The 26183-nt window shown below is 59.8% G+C and overlaps 1 protein-coding gene and 1 pseudogene across 1 annotated transcript in view; both read right to left on the bottom strand.

Moving 5' to 3' along the window:
* Positions 1-4292: 4292 nt before the first annotated feature.
* On the bottom strand, positions 4293-4987 carry LOC102017926 (annotated as a pseudogene).
* Positions 4988-6621: 1634 nt separating this feature from the next.
* The window catches only part of Slc8a2 (solute carrier family 8 (sodium/calcium exchanger), member 2), a gene marked incomplete at its 5' end in the record, with an annotated part of 24493 nt that continues 4931 nt past the window's right edge, over positions 6622-26183 (bottom strand). The window contains 8 exon segments of the mRNA XM_005413871.2: positions 6622-8055; positions 8860-9138; positions 12500-12599; positions 12889-13013; positions 14925-14942; positions 15078-15181; positions 19479-19901; positions 25484-26148. Coding sequence (XP_005413928.1) covers positions 7679-8055; positions 8860-9138; positions 12500-12599; positions 12889-13013; positions 14925-14942; positions 15078-15181; positions 19479-19901; positions 25484-26148 — 2091 coding nt within the window. The 3' untranslated portion in view covers positions 6622-7678.

Consider the following 26183-nt stretch of genomic DNA (forward strand, 5'->3'; position numbering starts at 1 on the left):
CCTCCTGCCGCCTCCCCTCGCTGCCCTCGCGCGTCCCCCCTCCTGCCCCAGCGCCTCTGGCCCACAGCCGCCCACCCCATGGCCTTTGTATTCGAGGCTCCCAGACAACTAGCCCTGTCCTCTCCTTGGCCCTCGGTCTCCGCCTGGCTTCGCCCTCCCTCCTGCCGCCTTTCCTGTCTCTCACCCAGTCTCCATGGTTTCCCTCTCTGTGAGACAGGCTGAGAGAGAGCAGAAGGCAAGAACCCGAACTCCTATATTTTAGTTTCTGTGCTTGCCCTGGCCCCCTTCCCTCCCTCCCCTGGGAGATAAGGACGGTGTGCGCACATGCGTGCGTGTGTGCATCCCCCTGTCCCTCTGCCGGCCTGACCCCTGACCCCTGCCTTTAGAGGGTCCTTATCCGGTACTGGTGGCGCACACCTGTGATCCCAGCACTAGGGAGGCTGAGGCAGGAGGATCGTTGAAAGTTCGAGACCAGCCTGGGCTACAACGTGAGCTCAAGCCCAGTCCGAACTGCATAGTGAGACCCTGGCTCAAAAATAAATAAAGAAAAAAAAAAAATAGAGGGTCCTTAGCTCGAAGTTCAGGCAGGTGCTGCAGGGAAGTCATGGGGTCTCCAGACTCGAGGGGAAATCTTTTTTTTTTTTTTTTTTTTTTTTGGTACTGGGAATCAAACTCACCACCTCTCCCTTGCCAGGCAGGCTCTTGCGCCACTGAGCTATATCCCCGGCCCTTGAGGGGAAATAGTACATGTGGTTGGGTGCATATGGGGCAGGCTCCCGCAGCGCTTATCTGACCCCAAGACAGCTTTGAAGCGGGCATCCCAGTGAGATAAAGGCAAGGATTTGTGCAGGGCAATTTCCTGAGCACCTACTAGGTGCTGGTGGTGTTCTGGAGACATTTCGGGGAGCAGAAGACTCACTTCCGGCCGCGTGGTGCTCAGGGTGTACGCAGGCAGGAGGAGGGGAGAGAAAGCCAGCGAGCAGACTTGTCAGTGTAAGCTGCGGCCCGGGAGCGGCCAGCGCTCTGAAATCGTGCAGAGTAGAAATGGTTGGGGGCTGGACAGGGCAGCCCTCAGCCACAATGGCCTGTGGCCTGTGAGTGGCCTGGAGAGGAGGCACAGACCCAGGCCGAGGGGACAGGGACACAGAGAGGGAAGGAGTTCACAGAGGGGGCTGAGAGGGCAGGGGTCGCCCCTCACCTTCCTGCCCAGGCCCAGAAGCGGCAGGAGGGACAGCGGGGCTGGGTGTGGTAGCCACAGCACTTCCGGGGCGGCCCAGTGAAGGTTGGGGGGGGGACAGGAAGGGACGCCGGCCTAGTCCTCTTCAGGCCCCTGGGCTCCCCTCCCACAGGCTCTCAGGCTCCCTCTGCGGTGTCTGTCCCCGCTGCTCCTTCACGGTCTCTTCTCCCCGCTGTCTCTCCAGCCCTCGGGAGGAAAGCGAACTGCGGCTGGCCCCTGGGCCCCTGGGAGTTGCCGGCCTCCTTAGCCCTGTCTCCGAGCTGCAGGGCAGAGAATGCAGGGCGGGCTGGGGGCTGGGGGCCTGGCCCAGGCTGCGGGCCCCCCCACTGTCCTGCAGGAGGTGCTGGCCCTGTAAGGAAAGGTCTGCGGGGGCTGAGGGGGGCTGATCCCTGAGGTGCACGACCTCCCAGATGGGAGTTTCAGAGCAGAAAATTAATTGAAGTCACTTTTTAATTAAAGATGTAAAGCTCTTCTGCCTGCCCTCCCCCGCCCCCTCAGCTGAGATTCAGGGCGGGACCCAGGGTATCTCTGTGGGGTGGGGGTGCGGAGGCCCCTTGTCTCTGCCGGGCTGACTCTGAGCACGGTGGCCTCGTGGGACGGTTCCAGGCCCGGTGGGGGAGTGGACGGCGGGCTGGGGGTGGGTGGAGGGGCTGCTCTGCCCGGCTCAGAGCTCAGAGCACCCTGCAGCCCCCGCTAGGAGCAGGGCGGGGCCGGGCATAAATCTCTGCGATGAGTGACAGGGGTGCGTCGCTGGGGAGGGGAAAGAGGCTGGGGGCGACCTGGAGGGAGCGGGAGGCGGCGTTGCGACTGTCTGTCACGCGCGCGCGCGCACACACGCACACGCACACACACGCACGTGCGCACACACACACACACAGACGCACACACGCGCGCAGGCCCTGCTGGTCTGCTCCTCCTGAGCCGGCTCCCTCGCTCAGTTCTCAGACCTTTGTCTCCAGGGGACGCAGGTGGCACGGGCCCGGCCGGGAGCGGTGCGCCCGGGGTCTCCCTGCGGGCTCTGGAAGCGGCTTCGGGCCTGTGCTGCCCTCCGCGCGGCTGGGGGTGCACGCGGGCCAGGAGAGGGGCCGCCCTCTGCCGCCCCGGCTGCAGCACGACGGGAAGGCCCCAGGGCGCCCGCCTGGGCAGCACCCTCCTGTCCCACTCGCCTCCCCCTGAGCTTAGGCGCCCCCCAGGAGCCGCTGTCCCGGTCCCCAGAGCCCCAGGACCGGCTCTCTAAGGCCGTGGGGACGGACGCTGCTCAGGGCCCCTCCTCTCCTCCCTTCCTCCTGCCACTCTCTGCCTCGGTTTCCCCTTTGTCCACGGCTCTGGGTCCCTCACCCTGGCGCCTCTGTGCGCTGAGGCTGGGTCTGAGCTCAGGCCGTGGGGCGGGCCCCTCCCCGGCCTCTCTCGATGGCTGGGCCGAGGTCTCCTCCTCCTTTCTCATCTCGGCCTCTTTGTTTTCCGTGCTTTCCGTCTCACCGCGCCTCTGCCCCGACGCCCCGAGTGTCCCTGCACCCCGCCGCCAGGCCTTCAGTGGAGACGCGGCCTGTGCCCGCCCCGCCCCTGCCTGGCCTGCTCCGGGAGAAGGACGCATTCATCTCGGGTCCCCTCCCTCCCGCCCCTGGCCGCTGCCGGGCCATCCATCACAGCCGCCCGGACTCGCGGCTCATTTATCACCGCCGCCCCCTCCCCTCTGCCTGCCCGGCAATCATACCATTCGCCACGGCCGGCAGAGGCCGCGGGAGCACCAGGCCGGGCGGCGCTGTCCCCGCCACCCTCTCCCTGGCTCCGCGGCTGCCCCCGCCCGGTCCTTTCCGTCCGGGTCTCCTCCACTTGCCCCTTCCTCTCCCACGTCTCTCCCTGTCGCTGCCCCCCTCGTCCCCCTCTCTTCCTGACCCCTCCCAGGCGCTCCGTGGCTGCCCCATCTCGACTCGCCACCACCTCCCTGAGGATCTGGCTTCTCTCTCGACAGCTGGGACATCTCTGTCCTCTGTCCCTGTCTCTGCTGTGGGCTTCCGGTTTTATTCCATGGCCCAGCTCCACCTCCCTCCATCCCCTGCTGGCCACAGCTGCCCCTCTCGACCCATCATCCCTGCCGTGGCCCCTGCACCCACGGCAAGGGTCGCACAGGGAGAGGACAGGTGTGCACACAGGGGGGATCAGACAGGGGAGGGCGTTCACGTGGCCTGGGAAGGCGCCGAGGACCTGAAGTTTGTCTTCTCTCCACCAGCTTCATGGGCTCAAAAGTCTTTCCTAGAGTTGTGAATAGTGGCAAATGTTTGTAATCCCAGCACTCTGGGAGGCTGAGGCAGGAGGATCCAAGTTGAAGCCCCACCTGGGCAACTTTGTGGTTTAGCAATTCTAAGTCTAAAAACAAAAAGGGCTGGAGGTGTAGCTCAGTGCAAAGGCCCTGGGTTGAATCCTCAGTACCAGAAAGAAAGAAAAAGTCCTCCCTGAGTCTCCTTCGATCCCTGGGGGGACAAGGGTGGGCTATGGATGAGGTGGAAAGAAGTGACCAGTGCCACACATCTTCCCTCCAGAAGCTGGAGGCAGAAAGCGCCCCTGGCAGCATCTGCCACTGCCCTCCCGAGCACCCCTGGCAGGAGCCCCGCCACCACTGGACAGGAGTCAGTGGACCCGGCCTTACTTGGCCTCTGAGCTCCTCAGGTCCCCAAGGGCACGGCAGGATGGAGACCCTGTCGCCTTTCCCCCGGCATCCGTCCCTGTGTCCCGGGATCGCCTGCCTCACGCTGGCTTCTCCCGAGCTCAGCGGAACACGGTGGCCAGGCAGGGACCAGCTGCCCTCCCGCGATGGCTGGACACTAGGCCAGGCCACAAGGCTCAGGTGTTTGCTCAAAACCAGGCTCAGTCACGCTGTAGGAGTATTTGTATTTTTTATTTTTATTTTTTAACGATTATCAATTTATTAAGACAGCTGCCGGGCTGGGGATTTAGCGAAGCGGCACAGCGCCTGCCTGGCAAGCGCAAGGTCGTGAGTTCGATTCCAGGTACCAGAAGAAAAACAAAACAAACAAACAAAAATAAAACAGCTGCCTTAGGCATCTGCCATAGTGACTTCAGCCGCTACTCCTGGCTCCTTACCGAAGGGAGTAATCCGTTTAACAACCTCAGAAGCACTGTGCAAATCAATGAGTCGCTTGTGGATTCTCATCTGGAAAGGATGCCGCTTCTTAGACCCTTCCCTACAGGGCGTTTCTCTTGTAGTGAGTCTCAGGGTCTTAGCAGGCATGGAACGGGGCCTTTCACTTTGAGATTCTTTTCCTGTGCACCTCTGACCAAGTCAGCACACAGCTTTTCCAGCGATTTCACGTCGCGGCTGGCGAGGTAATCCAAACGCGGTGAGTTGCCACCTCGGGTTCCACGGGTGTTTTCCCAGTATCTTTTTGTTTGTTTGTTTGTTTGTTTGTTTTCCGGTACCAGGAATCGAACTTACGACCTCACGCTTGCCAGGCAGGCGCTGTGCCGCTGAGCTAAATCCCCAGCCCCTCCCAGTATCTTTAAACACGGCCGCTGCGGTGCAGCTTCCTCCGCGGTCACGTCAGCCCCGAGCTGAGCCCTGGCTGGCGCGCAGCACTCCGGCTGGGCTGGGCCTGGGGACCTGGTGGCCGCCGTCAAGTCTGCACGGCCCCTCTGAAGCCCGCAGCTGCTCCGCGCCCACCCTCCGGTCTGCACCTGTTCAGATGCAGGCGTGCCTCGTCCCTTGTGTACGGTGGCCTTGCTCCCTCCCATCCGCGCCCTTCCCGCTGTGGGGCCCGGGGCAGTTGCGTCACCTCTCGGAGCCCTTCCGGCCCTGGGAGCCGGCGACGCAGGGCTGGCAGCGGACTGAGCGCTGGAGCGGCGGGGTCCCCGCCAGCTCTGTGGTCACCGTTTGGTGACCTATGTTATCTCCGCTGCTGGTTTCACCCTTGTGCTCAGGGCCTCCTGCACGACCGCCCTCCCCACCCTGGGGACAAAGCCCGTCCCGCGCTCTCGTCCACATCGCCTCTTCCACAGGGCCCGCTGACTCGGTTTCCCCACCCGCTTCCCGCTCACCCGGGTCAGCCTGATTCTGCCCCACCCGCTCCACCAGGCGGCTCCCCCAGGTCCACCGCTCCTGCCCGGGCCGGGTCCTGCACACCCTCTTCTCTCGATTTCTCCGTTCCTGTCTCCCGCTTCCTCCTCCGGCTTTAACTCTCCTGCTGTCCACACCGCCTGCACGTTGGTCGCCTCGAGGCGCTTCCGTGTCCCACGCTCCCCGGGCAGTCTGTCTCTCCGCTCACCCCGCGACCCGTGACTCCTGCGCCCCCTGCTGCTCTTCCTAGGCACTGCGTCTCCCCCTCGTCCCCACGCCTGCTCCCTCCTTAATGGGCCTTGCACAGGCTGCTTCTGGACTACTCCTTTATCTCCCTCACAGCCCCCGCCCTTTTTTTGGTGCTACTGGGGATTATCGGACCCAAGGCCTTCGGTCTGAGCTACATCCCCAGCTTTTTTATTTTTTAAAAGTCTCACTAAGTTTCTAAATTGCCCAGTCTGGGCTTGAATTTGGGATTCTCCTGCCTCAGCCTCCCAGACTGCTGGAATTACAGGCTTGCGCCGCTGCACCTGGCTCCGCCTCTTTCTTTTGAAGACACCACCGCCCTGCCGGATGCTTTTCCTGGCTCTCTCAGCCGGCCAGATCTCCACCCCTCTTCTCACCTTGTTCTCCCCCAGCTAATCCACCCCTTTCTGCTGTCTGGGTGCCTGCCCCAGCCTCTCCGCTGCTCTCAGACCTCGGAAGACCGCAGGTAGGCAAAGGCTGGTAATATCAACCAGATAAGATCAACTTTAACCCCCTCCAATCCTCCCATTCAGACTCGCGCCCTTACTTCTTAAATGCCAAGCTCCTTAGCGTGGCTGGTAAGGTCTCTTATAATCGAGCCTCTTATGCGCTCTCACTCCTAAACCCCACTCCTCGGGCTTCTGTTAGGCGCTTGAGGGATTCTGCAAAAACCGTGAGCTCGAGCGCCTGCACCACCGCAGGGCAGAGCCCTTGACCCGGCACGAGCGCTGCCCGCCACGCCTAAGCGTGCGTCTAAGTGTTTCAGGATCCTAACAGCGCTGCTGTACGTAGGAAGCTCCGCCGACCCTAGCCCTCTCAGGTTCCTCTGTTTCATTCCCAGGGTGCCCCAGAAGAGGAACAATTAGCGCGGATCAATGGGGGCGTGGCTGAGGGCAGCCCCGGGAATGGAGGGGCGTGGCCACCGGGCGCCCCGGACTCTGTGGGCGTGCCGTGCGGGGGACTCTCCAAACGCAGATAACCGGGTTTATTCCACAGTTGCCCACACCCGAGTTAGACCGACTTCACCAGCCCCCTCTTCCCGAGCCCCCACTTCCCACGGGAAGACTTTTCCAGGCAGAATTTCAAAGTTTTATGGCAACTTGTACAGAAATCACAGAGAAGAGACAGTGGCGGAGGCTGAGAGAAGGGGCGTGGTAACGAGGCCGGGCGTCGGGGCGGATGCACAAAGGGACGGTAGAATGCAAAAAACCTGTGGGAAGCAGGAGGTTACGGGGGTGGCAGGGTCCTCCCGGGGTTGCAAGGAGTGGACAGCACCCCCCGCTCCCCAGGCGGTGTCCTTTAGGCAGGAAACATCGACAGTAAGAAAATGCAGACGGCCTACCGGCAGACGGCGGCCCTCAAAGTTAAAAACGCTCACCCCGCCCCGGCCCGCCCCCCGCCCGCGCCCCCCAACAGGCAGAGATGTGGCAGCATTTGCTGGCTTGTAGCGTCGGTCCTCGGGGACCCTCGGGCTCCTCCTCGAGGGTCCTGCCCGGATTGGCTGGCACTGAGGGCGAAATGAGCCTCCGAGGCTGTCCGGGGAGACTCCCGGGTGTCTCCCCACAGCCGGTCCGCAAGGCTGAGGGGGTCTGCTGCCCTCTCGAAAGCAAAGTCCGTCACCCCTTCCCACGACATGCACCCACCCGCGTCCCCTCCCCGCACACACTATGTACACGCACGCAGAACCTCCCTCCAGGCGCGGGGCTCGCAGAGGTAGTGGAGGGCAACAGGGGCGCTGGAATGTGAGAAGTTGCGGGTCCCAGACGTGCCTCCTCCAGCGAGCCTCGGTTCCCGCGTCTGAAGTGCAAGCAGCGGGGGAGCTGTGCGTCCCCGCGCACCCCCGCTGGTCCTCCCCGGGCCTGGGCGGGGCTCCCTGAGGGTGGGGCAGGGCTGAGGTCCGTGCGCCCGGGGCCGGGGAGAGGCCCTCGGTGTCGCCAGGGGAGGGGAGACCTCGGGGAGTGTCCGGCGAACGGGGCGGGGTCTGGGGGTGGGCCTTTCCCCAGGGCCGAGGCCGGCGCGGGCCTGAGTGCCCGGGAAGCGGCTCCCCGGGCGGGGCGGGCGGGATCTCGGCAGGAGAAGGCCGACCCGGAGCTGCGTCCGGGCGAGGCTGAGTCCGCGCGGGCCTAGAAGCCGCGGATGTGGCAGTACGCCTCGAGGCTGGCGAAGAGGATGTAGAGGAACCAGAGGCCCAGGAAGAGCGCGGTGGTGGCGAGCTTGGGCCCGCGCGGGCCGCCCAGCTCGCCGCCGATGTGCGGCCGGCGCCGGTACAGCAGCACTGCGATGCCCACGAAGGCGAAGACGGTGAAGAGCGTGACCGAGAAGGCCAGCGTGCCGGTGCGCACCTCGAAGGGCCGGCCCTGCACCGCCCAGTACACGGCGGCCACCGACCAGGCCACCCCCAGGCCCAGGAACACATTCACCGCGTTGGAGCCCGTCACGTTGCCGATGGACGCGTCCGCGCACTGGTCCTGCAGCGCCGCCACCTTGCTGGCGAACGTGTCTGTGGGGACACGGAATGCGCTCAGGACTCCGCACGACCAGCACCCGCTCTGTGTGGGGCAGGTCTGCCTGGAGCGCGCGCCACTGCTGTGTTTTTAATTTTTGAGATAGGGTCTTGCTGCGTAGTTCAGGCTGGCCTTGAACTCACTATGTAGCCCAGGCTGGCCTCGAACTCAGTGATCCTCCTGCCTCAGCCTCCTGAGTGCTGGGATTACAGGTGCTCCTCTGTGCCCAGCTAGTGCCTCTTTTAAGCAGACTAGCACGGCTCCATGAGTCACAGTCTTTTTCTTGGGGAGCTGCCCCGCTTCATCCACCCCTCTACCCGGTGTCTCCGGACGCCCACCTCTTTCTGTGTGACTGGACTGTGTTCAGCTGGCTCCCTGCCAACATTCTGTGAGTTTTGCTTTTTTGCCTTGTAGTACTAGAGACTGAACCCAGGGCCTTCACACGGAGCTGTATCCCCTGCCATTTTTGGTTTTGAGACAGGGTCTCACTAAGTTGCCCAGGCAGAAGTGGAACTTTGCCATCCTCCCGCCTCAGCGTCCCATGAGCTGAGATTACAGGTGTGTAGATAGCAAGTAGAGTATATCACGGCCTGCTCCACGTCTGGCTTGTACTGCTCCCACCACTTTAGTGCTAAGGGACATTCCATCCACTTGGTTTGGGGCAGGATTCATTTCACATATTGCACCCACAAGACCCCTTCCTAGCTTCTTTTCCGCACCCTGACATGTTTCTCAGACATTCTTCCCTTATGTGGCCCCTCCCGAGACCCTGACCCAAGAAGCGGTCTTCAGGGAGTTACCGGGTATGGAGGTGCCCAGGGCCACGAAGACAACTGCATTGACAGAGTCCTTGAGGCCCACGGTGCATCCGAAGTGGGAGGCGAGGTCCCCGATGAGGGCGGTGAGCAGGCCGATGACCAGGATGCAGACGCCGAAGCAGGCCCAGCCGTGGCAGTACTCGGTGGGCGGCACGCAGGCGAACAGCACCTTCCAGAACACCGTCAGGAAGTGCATCACGTAGTCAAAGCAGGACGGCAGCCGCTCCTCCCGGGACCCGTCCTCTTCCTCCTCCTCATCCCCTGTGGGCACACGACCCAGCTGGGGCACAAACCCGTGCTTCCTTCCTCACCTACACAGGCCCCGTTTTATTTCATTTCCAGATAGTGAGTCCCACAAAACTTTGTTTTCCCAAAATCCTCTGCCGCTAGGTGTGGCCGTGCCAGCAGCTACGAAGAGTTACTTTCCCAGAATCCCTTGCAGCTAGTAGAGTATATAGGCCAGGTAACAATACTTTCCCAGAACCTCTTGAATCTGAAGGAGGCCATAGGTAGCCTGCTAAAAATACCCAGCTTCGCAAGATCTCTGGCTGCTAGGGATGGCCGTATAGCATCCTAACTGAAACTATTCCTCTTCCTAGAAGCCTTTACCACTACCCAAAGCCATGTCCACAGGTATAAACAGTCGCTCCTCAGATTCATTGCAGCTGACTGTGGCCACATACTTAGCTAAATGTATTCACTTTCCCAGGATCTCCTGTACAAGGAAGAAATATAAACCCAGCTAAAAATTAGTCACTTACCCACAGTCCCTTGAGGCTAGCAATAGCCATGTCCTCAGATAAATATATTCATTTTCCCAGAGTTCTTTGCAGCTTGCAGTGCTAAATATACGCCTTCCCAGAATGCCTTGCAACACTAGCCATCTCACCCAGGCTGGCACTGAGACCTAAACAGACGGTGGTGGAGGCTGTGGCTTTCCTGCTGTGGCACTGTGCAGGGCTGTGTCTTCTGAGTTTTGTATAGGACAGTATGCCCTGTTGTGGCTCGATTTGGGCTGCATTTGCCCTGCAGCAAGTTGTGTGATGGGAAAACACAAATGAAATGCCCTGGTAGGTTCTGAGTTCGATCCCCATACCAAAAAAAAAAAAAAAAAAAAAAAAAAAATCACACAGTTCAACTTAGCCGGGTGTGGTGGCACACGCCTGTAATCCCAGCACTCAGGAGGCTGAGGCAGGAGGATCGCTGTGATTTCGAGGCCAACCTGGGCTACAAAGTGAGGTCAAGTCCAGCTGGAGCTACATAGTGAGACCCTGTCTCAAAAAGACAAAAAGAAAAGAAAAGCCGGGGGGGCGGGGGGAATGCCCTGGCAACCTCACCTAAGCTGAGAAACACAGGGTGGCACATGGAATGCAGCAGTGTCAGATAGCCCAGCGTCACATGTGGATGGACGCTGATAAGAAGCATCCCTGGCCCTGACCAGTCACGCGAGCAACTCAAGCAGCGAGCAGAGGACAGCTGTGGCGTGGAGGCAGGGAGAGGCTAATGGATTCAGGAACTCAGTTCATGTATTGCCTCCCCATGTGTCTCCTAGCCATTTGGAATAAGTGTCTGAATTTGTAAATGCTTAACCAAGGGCTCTGCGGATTCCGCATGCTGCATCTCACACAATCAGGTGGCTCCTACCACACCAAGTAAAATGAAGTTAGAAACTAAAGTTAGGGACTTCAGCTCAGCAGGCACTGCCCCTTCTTTATGCTTGGAATGTGGGCTTGACACCTGGAGCTGTGGCAGCCATTTTGCAACCACGAGGGCAAAAGCTGAGAGTAGGAAGGCAAAACAAAGAGCTGCGGGAGCATTTAACGCCATCACTGGGTTACTACACCAGCTCACAACTACAGATTTTTCCATGAGAAAAAGAAACATCAGTGTGCTTGGGCCACTTGCACTTTTTGGTTGTTTGCTGCTGAACTTGTCCCTAATGGATCGGAATCCACAGTGCACAGGCCAGGGTCAGGGCAGAGGCCGTGCTCCCTGGGGACTTGTCACTACCTCACAGGCTTTTCCCTGCACTGGCTCCCAACGACCCTCAGCCTGAACTGACCTTGGCCTGGTACTGCACCTCTCTCCTCAGCCCTCCCCGAAAGGCCTGTACCTCGCACTTCCAGATGTGCTCCCCGCCCCCCGCGTTGTCCTTCCTGGAGATTGACAGCTGGCCTCATCTGAAGACACACGGGCACCTTCTCCTCCTCCGGAAGCCCCTCTGGCCTCCAGGCTGCGCCAGGCACCCCATCTGGGCTCGCCTTGGGGTCCTCCAGCCCAGCCCTGCCGCCCACGGTCTGTCACTGTCTTGTAACATACCTGTCTCTGCCACAGGACAGGGCCAGGGCAGTCTCGGTCACTTCTGTGTCCCCAGCAATGTCCCGCGACAGAGCTGGGCCCACCGGATCACTCAGAAATATGCCGTGACTTCCAGGGGCGACGCCTCCCGGCTCTGGAAGGCCCAGGAGCTCTGCTGCCTCCAGCTGCACCCGCGCCTCCCCCACCCCGAGGCCTAGTTTCTTTGGACCCCACGTGTTCGCGTCCCCAGCTGGGCCCTCCGTGATGGAAAGCCGATGTGTGAAGGTCAGATTCCCTGAGCTCCGGCCTTGGTCCCTTTCTGGACTCCTCGTTGGGTTTCAGTCAATCCCTCCTCTCCCTCAAGGCCTCAGTTTCCCCAATCTGTATCACAAGGGATCAGTGTTGGTGTCAAAGATCAAAGCGGCGGTTGCAAGGGTCATCGTGCCTCTGACCACACGGGGGCGCTGCAGATCTGCACCCCGAGCAGGGTGGGGACCAGGCAGGTGGGAAAGAGCCTGGTGCCCTGGTGACGGTCTCCGTGGCAACAGAGGAGCGGGGCTGTGTCTGGGGGGGCCGAGCCATTTCACCCGTTTTCACCCCACCCACCCCTGCCTGATGCCTGGAGAAAACCCAAGCCAGGACCCCTCAACCCAAAGCCAATGCCCTCCCCACCTCGGCCCTGTCTGGGCCACCTTTCTGTGTCTATGTCCACCTCCCCTCCACCCCCTGCCCCTGGTGGCTCGCTGTCCCTTGCCAGTGTGCAGGAATATTCCTTCTGTCCCTGTCCCTTCTCTGCTGTTCTGTACACACCTCTGTGTGCTGGTCTCTCCCCTCTGGTTTTTTGTTTTGTTTTGTTTTGTTTTGTTTTTTGGTCTTTTGAGACAAGGTTTCACTATGCAGTTCAGGCTGGCCTTGAGCTCACTTTGTAGCCCAAGCTGGTCTTGAACTCACAACGATCCTCCTGCCTCAGCCTCCCGAGTGTGTGAATCTCCCCTCTGTGTGTCTGTCTCTCCCGGCACCTGCCCTGTCCTTTCTCTTTGTCACTCTGTCCTTCTTTCCCCGTTCCTCTGTCTGCCTGCTTTTTTCTCCCCTTTTCTCTGTATCTTATTGATTGAACCCAGGGCTTCTGCACTGAGCTATTGCCTCAGCCCTTTTCTATTTTGAGAGTGGGTCTTGATTAATCACCAAGTTGTCCAGGGTCAGCTCAAACTTTTGATCCTCCTGCCTCAGCCTCCCGCAGTGCTGGGATTACAGGCGCATAGCACGCCAGCTCTCCGTCTTTCACCCTTCTCTCTTCTCTCCTTCCTCATCTCTGTCCACTTACCTGCACTGACTGTCACTGCTTCTAAAAACTGCTCCCTCCAGGAATGGGTTCCAATCACCAAGGCCAAGTTCGTTTTCTTGATGAGTTTATCCACCGTGTTCTGGGGGAGAGAGGACGAGGAGGAGCGTCAATGCCCAGGAGCACCCCGGGCGGCTCTAGTCGGGGCACGGGGTTGGGTGTGAGCAGGGCAGGGCTCCTGCGCCGGCCACACTCACACACGCAAGAGGACGGGAGGCACGCGCTGTCCGTGGTGCTGACGCCGGCGCGGGATGACGGCCAGGGCCCCTTGGTGCGCTGCGCCTGAGGTCTTCCGGGCTCCCCGCTTCCTGGCCCCTCCCCATGGAAATGCCCAGGCCAGACTCCCGGAAGCTGAGGCACCAGCGAGTCACCTTAAAGTCATAGGACTCCTCGATGATGACCTCCAGCCGGCAGTTCTCCCCAAGAACCGGCTTGCCCATCTCTGCTATCCTGCGAGCCTCCTCCTCCTCGGCCGTCAGCTTCCTGTCCCCATCCCCTGCAGCACGAGGGGTGGGGTTAGACTCCCAGGAGGCCGACCCACCGGGCCTGGGGTGCTCTTACTACTGTCCCTTCAATAAAACCCTGCTTGTCCTCTGGGAGGCCTCCCCGGTGATCCCTCCCAGCTCCATATGACCACCCTCTCCTTCAAGCCCCTTGAAGTTCAGTTGGTGGGGCCAGGGTTCACATGGTGGAGGCTGTGTGACCTCTCTGTGCCTCAGTTTTTACATCTGTGAGATGGGCACAAGAATAACACCTACCTCATAAGATAGTGTGAGAGTTAAATAATCTTATTCATGTGAAGTGCTTAGCACAGGGCCTGGCACACATAAATATCCAATAAGTGTTACTTTCTTATTATTATCACCACCCTTGAGGGAGGACTCCAGGTTTCTACATCCAAGCTTTCAAAAGATTCTAGGGTGTGTTTGAGGTGCTCGGGAGAAGAGGGAGATACCCAATTTGAGTGCAGACCTTGGACTCAGGCCCACCTACACCCTCACCCTAACATCACGTAGCTCCCCAAACACTTTGGCTCTTCAAACCCAGCTCCAGCTCTGGTGCCCAACCCCAAGCCCGGTTCTACCTGTGGCCCTGAATAACTCCATCGCCAACCTTGCCTTCAACCCCATCCTAACCCTAAGTCCCCATCCCAATTCTAAGCACCATAATCTAGCCCCTCGGTAACCCCAAGCCCAGTCCCAAACTCTAACCCCAGACCGCACTGCAGTCACACACGACCCCAAACCTCAGTCCCAATTCCCAACCCGAGAACCATCAATAACAGAGAACTTGACTGTATGGCAGAGACTGCGGTGTGTTCACCCAAACCTCCTTTCTTTCCCTCCTGGGCGAACAGCTGAACTACATTTCCCAGCCGTCTTTGCGGCTGGGCTTGGCTTCGTGACTGAGTGACAGCTAGCAGAGTGCAGGCAGAAGGGACGGACAGTTGGCCCTCAAAAACCTCCCATGTGTTCCTCCAGACTCCCTTGCCCTGTTTGCCGGATGGAAGCAGGGGGCCAGCAACAGTGCCAGAGCTCCGTGGCACCATGCAGCCGCATGGAATAGCCACATGGCCGAGGAAAGCCACCCCCCAACAGGGACTCTCAGAAAACTCTGAGCGAGAAATAACTTGTGTTGTATGAAGCCCCGAGGCCTATGTGCTGCAGCAGCTTGTATCACTTACCCTACGGAACACAGTTTAACCCTGATCCTAACTGTAAACTCTACTTCTTATCTGGCTCCAAAGCGACTCTGGTGCTATCTGCAGGACGTCCTAATCTCTCACCCCACCCCCTCAAGATCTGTGACACCAAACTCCAGCTGCACCTTTCACAGAAACTGGGCCCTAGCCCGGCGTGGTGCCGCACACCTGTAATCCCAGCACTCGGGAGGCTGAGGCAGGAGGATCACTGCTAGCTCAAGACCAGCCTGGGCTACAAAGTGAGCTCAAGACCAGCATGAACTGCACAGTGAGACCCTGTCTAAAAGACAAAAAAAAAAAAAAAAAGAAAGCAGGCCCTGATTCTGCTCTGATCTCACCACAGGCCCAGGAAACCACCTCCACTCTAACCTTGACCCCACGGGAACACTGATCTCAAATCCCAGCCCTACCCCGGTCCTGACCAAACCCAAACCTGATTTCCCCTGGTCCCACCACAAACCGAGATCTCATTCTGTGGGGTTCACTTCCCCCAGCTTTGACCACAAGTGCGTTCTTGACCTCCACACCTCTAACGGTGACCCCAACTCCAAGGCCTCATGCCCTCCAGGGCCAGCGGAGCCCCGGCCCCACCCCAAGTCTCCCTCCAGCTCCCCTCCACCCTGCCTCACACCCCACCTGGCCTCTGCCTCCCCCCGCACCCCTCGGGGGCTCCTCCCCTGCGAGCCCGGCGGTGACCCCACTCACCTTGATTGAGGAGCAGAGCTGGGGAGAGACAGAGACAGGGACACAGTGAGATCACTTCCCCAGGAGCGGGCTCAGCTCAGGCGCCCGCCGCTCAGCCCCAGGGCCCCCAACCCTGGACCCCTTTTCTCCCACAGCCTACCCGTCGCCCCTCACCTGAAATCCCTCGCTTAAGCCACTGGGGCTGGCCCAGCTCGATGAAGAAGTTATCCTTCTTCTCGTACTCCTCATCATCCACAATCTTCACCTGGAGAGTTTTCCTGGGTGGGGGGCGAGTGGCGGTGTAAAGCCCCCCCCAGCCCGGACAGCCCCCGGCCGCCCCACTGCGCAGTGCCCGCCCCCGCCCCCCCCACAGCTGCATTCTGCCCTCCCAGCCCCCATGAGGGATCTGTTGCCGTCCCAGACCCAGACACCTCGAGGAGGAGGAAGGGTTCCAAAAGGGAGCCAATCTGAGCTCTTGGAAGCCACAGGCCCAGGCCGCCCCTATCCGTGGAGTCCTGAGTCCAGCTATCCTGGCCACTGTCACCTCCCAGCTGGGCCACTGCTCTCACCTCTCCCCGGACTTGCTGTGGCCTCACCGCCCATGGCCTATGTCCCCACAGCAGCCAGGCTGGACTGGCTCCCTGCACTGCTCCAGATACATGGACAGCTTCCATCTTGCTCAGAACAAAAGCCCACATCTGAGGATGGTACACAGGACTCCATGCAGCCCAGCTGCTCCCCTCCCTTCTCAACACAACAGGGCTGCTTGTGCCGCAGGGCCTTTGCACCGGCTATAGCTGTCACTCTGCCTAGACCACACCTCCCCAGACTCACTTCCTCAAGCCCGTTCTCTCCACACTTCTCCTGAGGTCCGCTTCCGCCCCTTCCGAATGATGAAATCCACTGCCCCTTCCCAGCATCCTTAGCTCTCTTACATTGCTTGGTTTCCTTTTTTTTAATCCCCCCTTCTAATACACCATCTAATATATTTATTTATTTTGTTTACTATTTGCCATTTACTTCTTCACTTTATTTATTTATTTTTGTCTTTTTTTTGGTACTGGGAATCAAACTCAGGACCCTGCACTTGCCAGGCAGGTGCTTGTGCCACTGAGCTACATCCTGGTCCTTTTTCTTGGTCTTTTTGAGACAGGGTCTCACTATGCAGTTCAGGCTGGCCTTGAGCTCACTCTGTAGCCCAGGCTGGTCTCAAACTTGCAACGATCCTCCTGCCTCAGCCTCCCGAGTGCTGGGATTACAGGCGTGCACCACCATGCCCGGCTTTACTTCTTCACTTTAAAATGTAAGCTCCACTGGGCCGGGGATACAGCTCAGCGGCATAAGCACCTGCCTGGCAAGCGCAAGTTGTGAGTTCGATTCCAGGTACCAAAAAATAAATAAATAAATAAATAAATAAAATGTAAGCTCCATTTACATCTTTGTAAGGTCATTCACATTCTTTGCTTTATGTCCCACACCCTGAACGGTGTCTGGCACTTAATATACCCTCCATAAATATTTTGTCAACTGAAATCCATCAGCATGGAAAATCCTCGCCTTCCTGCCCTCTGTCCAGACCACACTGGGAGGGTTAGCCAGGTGCTACTGGCCTTTCTCAGCATCTGTGCTCCCATGGCAACCAGGTATGTTGGGGAACAACTGGGCATCACCTGTCCCATCGGGCACAGAGCCCTGCGAGGGCAGGCCCCAAGCCCAGAGCACCTATGGCTCTGCCGCTAGCAACTCTTTTAGCTGTAGAAGCCACACAGCCCCGCGAGACCTGGCCCCAGCACCCAGCAACACAAACACCAGCCCACACAGTCACCAGGAGAGGAAGCACAGCCAGCCACACCGCCTACGCCCCGCACCATCACACCCTCAGCCATTCCCTATGCGGTGGCAAAACTGCACAGGCCAAAAAAAAAAAAACAAAAAACCAAAACTGCACGGACCAGATGCCTGTTAGCACGACACCCCCACCATAGCCATGGCGACATCGCCAGCCCACAGGCCGCCCAGAGACACCGTGCCCACCCTCCTTCCCTGAGCCTCAGGGTCTGCTTATTCCCTTCCGTGTCTCTGCCCGCGTCTCCGACTCTGTTCCCACCTTCCGGCCCCTCTCTGCCTGTCTCAGCTTCCCCGAGCCTCCACCCCTTACCAGCTCTGACTGTGCCTCGGGCCTGCTCTGCCTCAGTCTCTCCTCTCCTCCCTGCCCCTTTTATCTGTTCTGCCCTCTGCCTCTGCCTCTGAGCGCCCGAAGAGTGGAATCATCGCGATGAGCTCAGTCACGCAGGGATGTCATTCACGGCGGCATCTCGACACGCAAACGTGCACGCGACACGGCGACATCCGCGAAGGCCGGGACACACAGGACGGCCACGTGGGGCGCCAGGCCCCTTCGGCCTCCTGCTGCCAGGGTGTGTAAGATCTCCCGGGCTCGGGCTCGCACAGGCCGCCCCACCAACCCCCGGGCCGGCGCTGTCCGCGGTGCTGAAACTCCGCCGCGGGGCGGGGGGGGGGGGTGGCCGTCCTCACGGACATCCCAGACAGCTGCTGGCACAGTGACACGCTGACACGGTGACGCACATGGCTCCGTCGTGCACTCGCTCGCTGGCAGCGTGACTGACAGGCGGTGACAGGCGCATCACCTGGGGGACCCAGGGGGAGAAACACAACTGGCAGGGAACAGCAGGAGAGACTCGAGCTAGCCGAGGGAAGAACTTCCCGGGGTCTAAGGAAGGAAGCAGCCAGCCCCTCGCTCAGCCTCCTCCCCTCAGGCCTCCTCCCTTTGTCTAAGTTTCCGTCCTGTGTCTGTCTCCTGCTCGGTCTCTGCTTGTCTGTCATGCTGTCTCCCATCGTCCTGTCTCTGGCTCTCCTGTCTGTCGGTCCGTCTGACTCCTCCTGTCTGTGTTGGTCCTGCCCGGGCCTCCGCTCCCACTTGGCTGCTTCGCAGCGCTTGTAATTAGCGCCTGCCGGCCTGTCACAGGAAGGACGTGTTTCCCTAGACGCTAATTAGCCTCCTGTTCTCGGTCTCCGAAGCCACAGCTGGAAGCTGGGACGGGGGCGGGGCGGAGGGTGTCCCAGCCCGGCGCCTCGAGGCTGCAGGCAGGAGGAAAGGGGGTTGGACGAAGGAAAGACTGAAGCGGCAGAAAGACAACTTCCCCTTACCCCCACCTCTAGGTGAAAGCTGTGAGAGGTGAGGCTGGGATCCCCCCAGTTCTCAGTAACCCTAAAACAGGAACCAAGGCAGAGACAGCGATGGAGGCGTAAGCGGAGTCCATGGCTGAGCTATAACGGGAGTGGGAGCGTTAGTCACCGCGGACAGGGAGCCGGAGATTAAGATCCAGAGACCGGCAGAGAGACTGCCCAGGACCCAGAAGCGAGAGCGCGGGAGAGGCACCGAGGAAGGAGGGGCGCGCTCGGGGCGCGGTGGGAGGCGCGTGGGCGGCGGGAGGAGGGAGCAGACGGCCGTGCGGGGGCGGCAGGCAGCGGGCGAGCAAGCGGGAGGCGTCACCGGCATCCGGGCAGGCGGTGGGGGAGCGAGGCTTCCAGGCTGCGGCACCGGGGGAGCGGCTGTGCCAGCGGCCCTGTGCCAGCGACCCTGTGCCAACGGCTCACCTGCGTCGTCCGCGCCCGTGCATCCGTGCGTCTGCCCACCCGACCCCCAGCCCTCCGGAGCCCCGCGCCCCCACGCTCTGCACCATCTTTTCCCTAAGCCTCCACCACCTTCCCGCGATCTCCCGGGGTACCCAGGTTTTCAGCTCTCGCCCACCCTGGCCCTCCTGTTTCGGCAGCCCAGGTCTATTTCCAAGGCCCTACCAGGCCTCATCCATCGCCTTCGGGCTTCCCCTCTCCGCTTCTGCGGGCGGCGCCCCACCTCGCCTGCTGAGCCCCGGGTCCCCCTCCTCGGGCCACGCGCCAACTCATCCAGATATTCACCAGGGCTACACCCCACTCTCCTCAACCCCCACCCCATCTCCTTTCGTCCACCTCCTCCCGTGGCCACCCAGGTCTTCTGGTCACTTGTCTGACCCGGTCTCTCAGCCTAGCCCCACCTCTTTGACTCAGGGTCACGGCCCCACCCACGCCCGCCCATCTCCCAGTCAAACTTCATTTCTCAGCCTTGGCCCACCCTGCCCACGCCCACCCAAGGCACGCCCCGTCTCCACAAAACCCCGCCCCACTATTTACAAAGCCCCGCCCTGTCCCCCCATGCCCTGCCCTCTCCCTCACTCAAACTTCACATCTCAGGTTTGCCCCATCACCAAGACCCCGTCCAGTCCCCAAGGCTCCACCGCGCTCTCCTAGCAAAGTTCCACCTTGGGCACGGCCCCACCCAGCTCCTTCTCTCGGTCAAGAGTCAAATTACTTAGGCCCCACCCACTCACAGCCCCGCCCCTTTCCTTTCAAGCCCCACCTCTCATAGGACCTGCTTGGTCCCGCCCACTCCTAGAGCCCCACCCCCTCCCCAGCAAGCTCCAGTTTCTCAGGTAAGGCCTAGTTTATCTCCGCCCCTCGCCACAGCCCCGCCCCGATCCCTGGCCCCGCCCCGCCACGCGTGCGCAGGCCGCTCACATGGTCTCGTCGTCGCCGAACTCCAGCTCGCCGCACGCGTCCTCGTAGTGCACGCCGCCGCCGCGCGCAGTGCCGTCCACCGTGCGGTAGGGGAGGCGCACGGTGCCGCGCGCGCCCGAGCTGCGCACGACGCGCACGTCCACGGTGCCCATGCACTCGCTCACGTGCAGCAGGCGGTCCTGGAAGGAGAAGATGCCCGCGTGGTCGTCGTCCAGGATGGTGACGGTGGCCAGCAGCGGCGCCACCAACCGCCCCTTGGGCCGCCCGCCGCCGTCGGGCTCGAACATGCCCTGCGCGTCGCCCACGCGCAGGTTGAGCAGCCGCACGAAGAAGTGCTCGTCCTCCTCAAAGATGTCGTCGTCGATGATGCCGATGCGCAGCTCCTTCTGCGTCTCGCCCGGCTTGAACACCAGCGTGCCCTCGCTGGGGAGGGCGAGAGGAGAGGACGTCAGGCCGGTGCCGGGCGCAAGGGTGGGGACGGGGCGGTCCTGGCGGCGGGCGCTCGGCAGGGGCCCGAGGCGCACACCGGCTCTGCGAGGCAGTCTGGTTCGGAAACACCTGGGTTTCCAGAGTGCATTTGTAACTCACGCGGATGCGGGTGCGGACGCATGTGTGTGTGCGCAATCTGCTACTCAGGCCACCTTGAGTAGCGGGGATCTTGGAACTGCCCATGTCGCTCTGATAAAACCTTTCTGTGCTCCCAGGTGCCCCCAGAGAAAGCCTGCACTCTTTATGTGAGTACCATTCATTCATTCAACAAACACTCTCCCAGCTCCTGGGCCCCGAGCTGCGCGGTGCTGGGGACACAGTGGTAACCAGCCTCTGTCCTCATGGGGCGCTTAGCCTCATGGGAAAGCTGTGTCACAGTGACTGACAGTGACTCACTTAGTGGTTGAATTATAGTTCGTTCCTTCACTCACTCAACAAACACAGCATCGGCTGTCCTGCAGGCACAGGTGTAAGCGTCCGGGACACAGCAGTGACACTAGGTTGGGGAGGCCTTTGAGAGAAGGGAGCCGCAGGCAGATCCCCGCAGAAGCTGTCCCGAGAGAAGCAGTGCCGAGCTCCCGAGGCAGGAGCTGGCCCACTGTGTTCATGGGACAGTGGGTGCAGCAGGTGCCTGCAGCAGAGGGAGTGAGGGGCAGGAGACAGCGACAGACCTCCCAGGGCCTCAGTGAGAGTCCTCAGTGCTTTACTCTGAGGAGGTGGGAGCCATGGGAGGCACTGGAGCAGACGAGGGAGGATGCCAGCTTAGGGTCTGCAGCACCTAGAGGGCGTCCAGTGGCACGAATGAGGCTGTAGCATCGGATTAGTCAGGGTGACATGCTGAGGGGACAGGGAATGAGCAGGCACCCCTGGCAGGGCTGCAGAATTGCCAGCCCTGGGAGATGTCACTGACTCTGCAGACCATCATTTCCCGTCTCTCCCAGTCTAGTCTTCACGTGAAGCCCGGCGCCTGTCGGGGCACCTGACCCCGCCCCAGCCTCCTGGCATTGTGTGACGGCTGAGCTAATACAGGGAGATCCGCAGCAAATGTGAGCCAGTGACACTCGCCTATTAATGTTGGAAGCTTAGAATCTGAAGCCTCAACTGGTGTGGTGGTGCATGCCTGCCCGGAACCCCAGTACTTTAGGAGGCTGAGGCAGGGAGATCACAAATTTGAGCCCAGCTGGGGCAATTTAGTGATTTGGGGAGGACCTGTCTCATAAAAGAAAAAAGGGCTAGGGATGTAGCTCAGCGGGAAGGACCTGGCTTCGACTTCTAATACTACTCCCACCCACCCCCACACAAACACACACACACACACACACACACACACACACACACACACACAGACCCAGGATGTTAGAAATTTAAACTATTTTGGTGTGTGTGATACTAGTGATACAGTTTGAACCTGGGCCCTTGCATTGTTACACTGCCAGCCCTTTTTATTTTTTAATTTTGAGGCAGGGTCTCACTTCTCATTAGGTCTCTAAATTATCCAGGCTGGGTTCAAACTGGCCATCCACTTGCCTGCCTCAGCCTCCTAGAGTGCTGAGACTGCAGATGGGTGTCACCGTGCCCAGCAAGGAAATTTAAACTTTTTTTTTTTTTTTCTCTTTTTGAGACAGGGTCTCACTATGCAGCTCACGTGGGCCTTGAGCTCACTTTGTAGCCTAGGCTGGCCTCGAACTTGCAACCGTCCTCCTGCCTCAGCCTTTTGAGTGCTGGGATTACAGGTGTGCGCCACCACACCCGGGGGAAATTTAAATTTAAGGGAAGCAGAATGCAGTGAATTAGTATCACCTCTGCCAAAGATTGAGCACCAAGTTTACCAAACAGTTAACTTGGTATCGCCAGTCACAGACCAGCAGACATCGCTTGCCTTCTGCTATGTGCCTGGGGGAGGGGCCCCTTCCATGGGTCCCTGCCAGGACTGCACGATTTCAGAGTGAGAAGACATCGGACAGACTCGCACCAGGGCAACCGGCCTCCATCTTCAAAAACTCAGGACACAAGGGTCACAGGAAGGTTGAGAGGTGGTCACAACAGAAGGTGACCAAGGATATGTAACAACCAAATGTAATGTGTGGTTCTGGGTAGCGTGGGAGGAGAGGGAAGAGCGACACCGTAGGAAGCCGCAGATGCGAGGACACACGGGATGACGGTCCCTATGTGTGTCACTGCTGTGTCACTGTAGGACTCGTCATTCTCAGGACACACACTCAAGTGTTTCTGGGGGAAGGGCCTGTGACCCACCTCATTGACGGTCACATTCTTTTTTTTTTTTTTGGTTTTGGTTTTTCTCCGGTACCGGGAACCGAACTCATGACCTTGCGCTTGCCAGGCAGGCACTTTTGCCGCTGAGCTAAATCCCCAGCCCCACATTCTTAATATTATTTATTTACTTTTTGAAGCAGGGTCTTGCTAGGTAGTCCAGGCTGGCCTCGAGCTCTCCATCTTCCTGCCTCAGCCTCCCAGAGTGCTGGGATTATAGGTATGCACCACTGCACCTGGCCAATACTATTTTATGTTAAGATGTGAAAAGCACAGCATGGTGGTGCATGCCTGTAATCCTAGCATTCTGGGAGGCTGAGGCAGGAGGATCATAAATTTGAGCAGTTTAGCAAGACCCTGATTTAGAACACAAAAAGGGCTGGGGATGTAGCTGAGTGCAAAGGCCCTGGGTTCAGTCCCCAGTGCCCTCAAACAAGCAAAAGACAGAGAGAACAGGGTGTGAACAGCCCATGGTTCTAATCAGGGTTGTGGGAGTTGGGCCACCTGCCCCTGCAGCTCTTCTGTGGCTATGAGGCTTTCAAAATAAAAAGCTGGGGTGGGGTAGGGATAGCGATGGCTCTAGGGGGCCGGCAGCAGGTCACAGATGGCTCTAGTCACGGGGTTCCTGTTCCAAAACCGGAGGCGAGCTGGGATCACTCGGGGTGGGGGCCTGGCTGGGCAAGGGTTACAATCCCAAAACGTACTACAATCTTAGAATCCCACAGCTGCAGTACTCAGCGTGTGAGTGTCACAGGGCTCCGACGCTCAGAACGTGGGAGCAGCTATGCTGTTTGGGGGCCTCAGAGATCGAGTTTAATTTGGAGAGACTGAGGCCCACAGGGCTATCCTAGCATCAATGGGAGAAGTGCTCCCCTCCTGCAAGGCACCTGTTTCCGTGAGTCAGACATGTCTGCAAAGAGACGTGCAGCAATTTGTTCACACCCAGGAAGTCACAGGGTCCCTTCCATGGGGATGGAGGCTGGTGCATTTGACTGCATATGGGGTGCTGTGTCCCTTCCATGGGATTTGGGCTAAAAGTGCACAACTTGAGTCTAGTTTTAAGGAAGCATTACACAGATTGGGACCTCAGATGTGGTTCCCTCATGCAGTGCACAACCTCAACAACTGCGCTTAGCAGCCTTAACTGTCCAGCTTCCTCTGCTCCTTGGTAAGTGATGCCAAGACTTGAATGCAGATGGGATGGCAGAGTCGCAAGTACCAAGACAGTGAATGCAGCTCCCTCCACGGGGAGAGGTGGGACAGGTGTGGGGCCGGGTTCGGGTGATGGCAGGGCACCTCCGAGGGCGGAAGGCTGCTGGACTGACCGAGCCAGAGGGCCGAAGCCTCAGACACCCCTGCAATGGAGAGAGGTGGCCCCGGGCTTTGAGGTCTTGGCTGAGGTGGCCAGTGTGTGACACGGGAAACTGAGTCCAGCCGGAGAAGGGCTGAAGGGACAGGGAGGGGCCCGGGGCTGCGGCTCGATGGTAGGACCAGGGCTCTGAGGGCCGCTGAGGGCCGCGGGACGTGGCCGGCTCCCCTCTGCACAGCTGGGGCCTTGCTTTAGTTGTCTTCACGGTTCTTGTCACTATCTGCACGTTTGGGGCCCCAGGGGCCGTCCTTCCCAGGGGAGAACAAGGACGTCACGTGCTTTGCCACTGTTCGTTGTCTCTGTCAGACTCATCTCTGGTGCAGAGACACCTGCTAAATGTTGCTCTAACAGGAAACGGGGCTTGAACAGGAATTAATAAAACACACTGTAAAGCTCTACATTGTCAGAGAGTCTGGTCTGGACAGAAGAACTACAATGAACTGGGCGTAGTGGCACATGCCAGTAATTCCAGCACTCGGGAGGCTGAGGCAGGAGGATCGTTGTGAGTTCAAGGCCAGCCTGGACTACAGAGTGAGTTCAAGGCCAGCCTGGACTACAGAGTGAGACCCTGTCTCAAAAAACCACACACTAAAAACAAAACCCCAGACAAAGGCCATGGGAGAGATGGCATGAAGCCCTCCCTGTACTCCCAACACTCTAGGACGCTGAGGCAGGAGGATCGCAAGTTTGAGCCCAGCCTAGGCAATTTAGAGACTTAGTGAGACTCTGTCTCAAAGTATAAAAGGGCTGAGGATGTAGTTCAGTGCTAAGGCCCTGGGTTCAACCTCCAGTACCAGGAAAACGAACAAACGAACAAAAGAACAAAAAAACAAAGGCAGGGGTCAGACTCGATGTAGCAGGTGATAAACACAGGAAAGCCAGGACAGGGAGACAGCACCGTTTCCACAAGGAACAATGAGCACTGCTACAGGCTCGGTGTGAGGTCGGGAGCCTTATCTGTCTCAAATTGGCTACACAGTAGGTGCTCAATAAGTATACTATGGTATGGGGAGGGGCAGCTGTCCTCCCAGGTAACACACAGTACAGGAAGTAGAACAGCGCGGGCCTGGAGGGGGCGGGGGCCATGCACAGAACCCGGATGCTGGGACTGGGGGAGGAACCGTGAGTGGAGTAGGGTTGGTGCTCACGGGGTGCCCCCAAAATGGTATTTACGCCGGGACTCGGGAGGAGACGGGGCGACAGATAGTGACAGAGCCGTGATCCTCAGAGGGCGGGCACACGCGCTGCGCTGCGGCGGTGGCGTGGGTAACACGGCCCAGGCCAGGGCCACCGCGAAGGCCCCGACTGCAATCAACAGGGAGGGCTCGTCTATTGCTCCCCGCAGGGAACGCTCCCCTCGCGCGGGGCGGCACCCAGAGGTGCAGCAGGCACCCAGCAGGCGCTCAACCACGGGTGGATGGGCCAGGTGTGGTGGCACATGTCTGCAGGAACCCAGCCTGGGCAAACTGGCGGCTTAGTGAGATCCTGTTTCAAAACATACCTGACATCCCGGTACCCTGGGATGCTGAGGCAGGAGGATCACAAGCTCGAGCCCAGTCCGGGCAAGTTACTGCTGTGGTGAGACCCTAACTCAAGATGAAAATCTAAAACGAAAAGAGCTGGGGATGCGGCTCAGGGCTACCTAGCATGCACTAGGCCGTGGGTCTCACTGCCGAGTTGCAGTGGTACACGCCTGTATCCCCAGCAGTCTGGGAGGCTGAGGCAGGAGAATCGCAACTTTGAGCCCAGCCTGGCCAAATCTGCTCAAAATAAATACTAAAAATGGCTCGGGGCATAGCTCAGGGCGAAGGCCTGGGTTGGATCCCCGGTCCTGGGGGTGGGATGTCGCGGATGGACGGCGGCGCGGGGCACCCACCTGTACTCGTAGTCGGAGCCCGCCTTGGCCGAGCCGTCCTCGGTGCGGTAGTCCACGTAGAAGGTGCTGTTGCCCTCGCCGCCCTGGCAGGCGACGGAGAGCAGCACGGAGCCGCAGTTCTCCAGGCAGTGGTACAGGCTGGGCTCGAAGAAGATGCGGCTGGCGCCGTCGTCCTCGTCCTCGCCGGCGCCCTCTTGCGGCGCCGCCCTGCGCGACGCGTCCGCCGCGTGCCTCCGCAGCACGTTGCCCGCGCCGGTCATCAGCCGCGTGGCCTGGATGCGGTAGAAGGCGCGGCTCTTCTGCTGGTGCAGCAGCGCGTAGTAGTTGGCGATGCCCACCAGCTGCTCCAGGTCCTTGTCCGGGTGCTTCTGCTTGAGGTCCTTGAGGATCTGGATGACCTCGCGGCGGCTGGCGTCCAGCTCGCGCGCCTCGGCGGGGCCCGGGCCCAGCGCGCCCAGCTCGCCCGGCGCCTCGGCGCCCACGAACGTGCCGTCCAGCTCGATGCTCTTGGGCGGGTCGCCCTCGGCGCCGATGATGATGCCGCTGCGCGGGTCGGTGCGGTAGCGCTTGTACACGTACTTGTAGAAGAGCAGCCGCTTGTCGGCCATCCAGGCGAACACCACGCACACCGGGAAGAAGACGAGCGTCAGCAGCGCCTCCCACACCTGCGGGCCGGAGGGCGCCGTCAGCCGGCCGCCAG

Source organism: Chinchilla lanigera, unplaced genomic scaffold, assembly GCF_000276665.1.
Source record: "Chinchilla lanigera isolate Chin_1 unplaced genomic scaffold, ChiLan1.0 scaffold00173, whole genome shotgun sequence".
In the NCBI taxonomy this organism is placed as follows: Eukaryota; Metazoa; Chordata; class Mammalia; order Rodentia; family Chinchillidae; genus Chinchilla; species Chinchilla lanigera.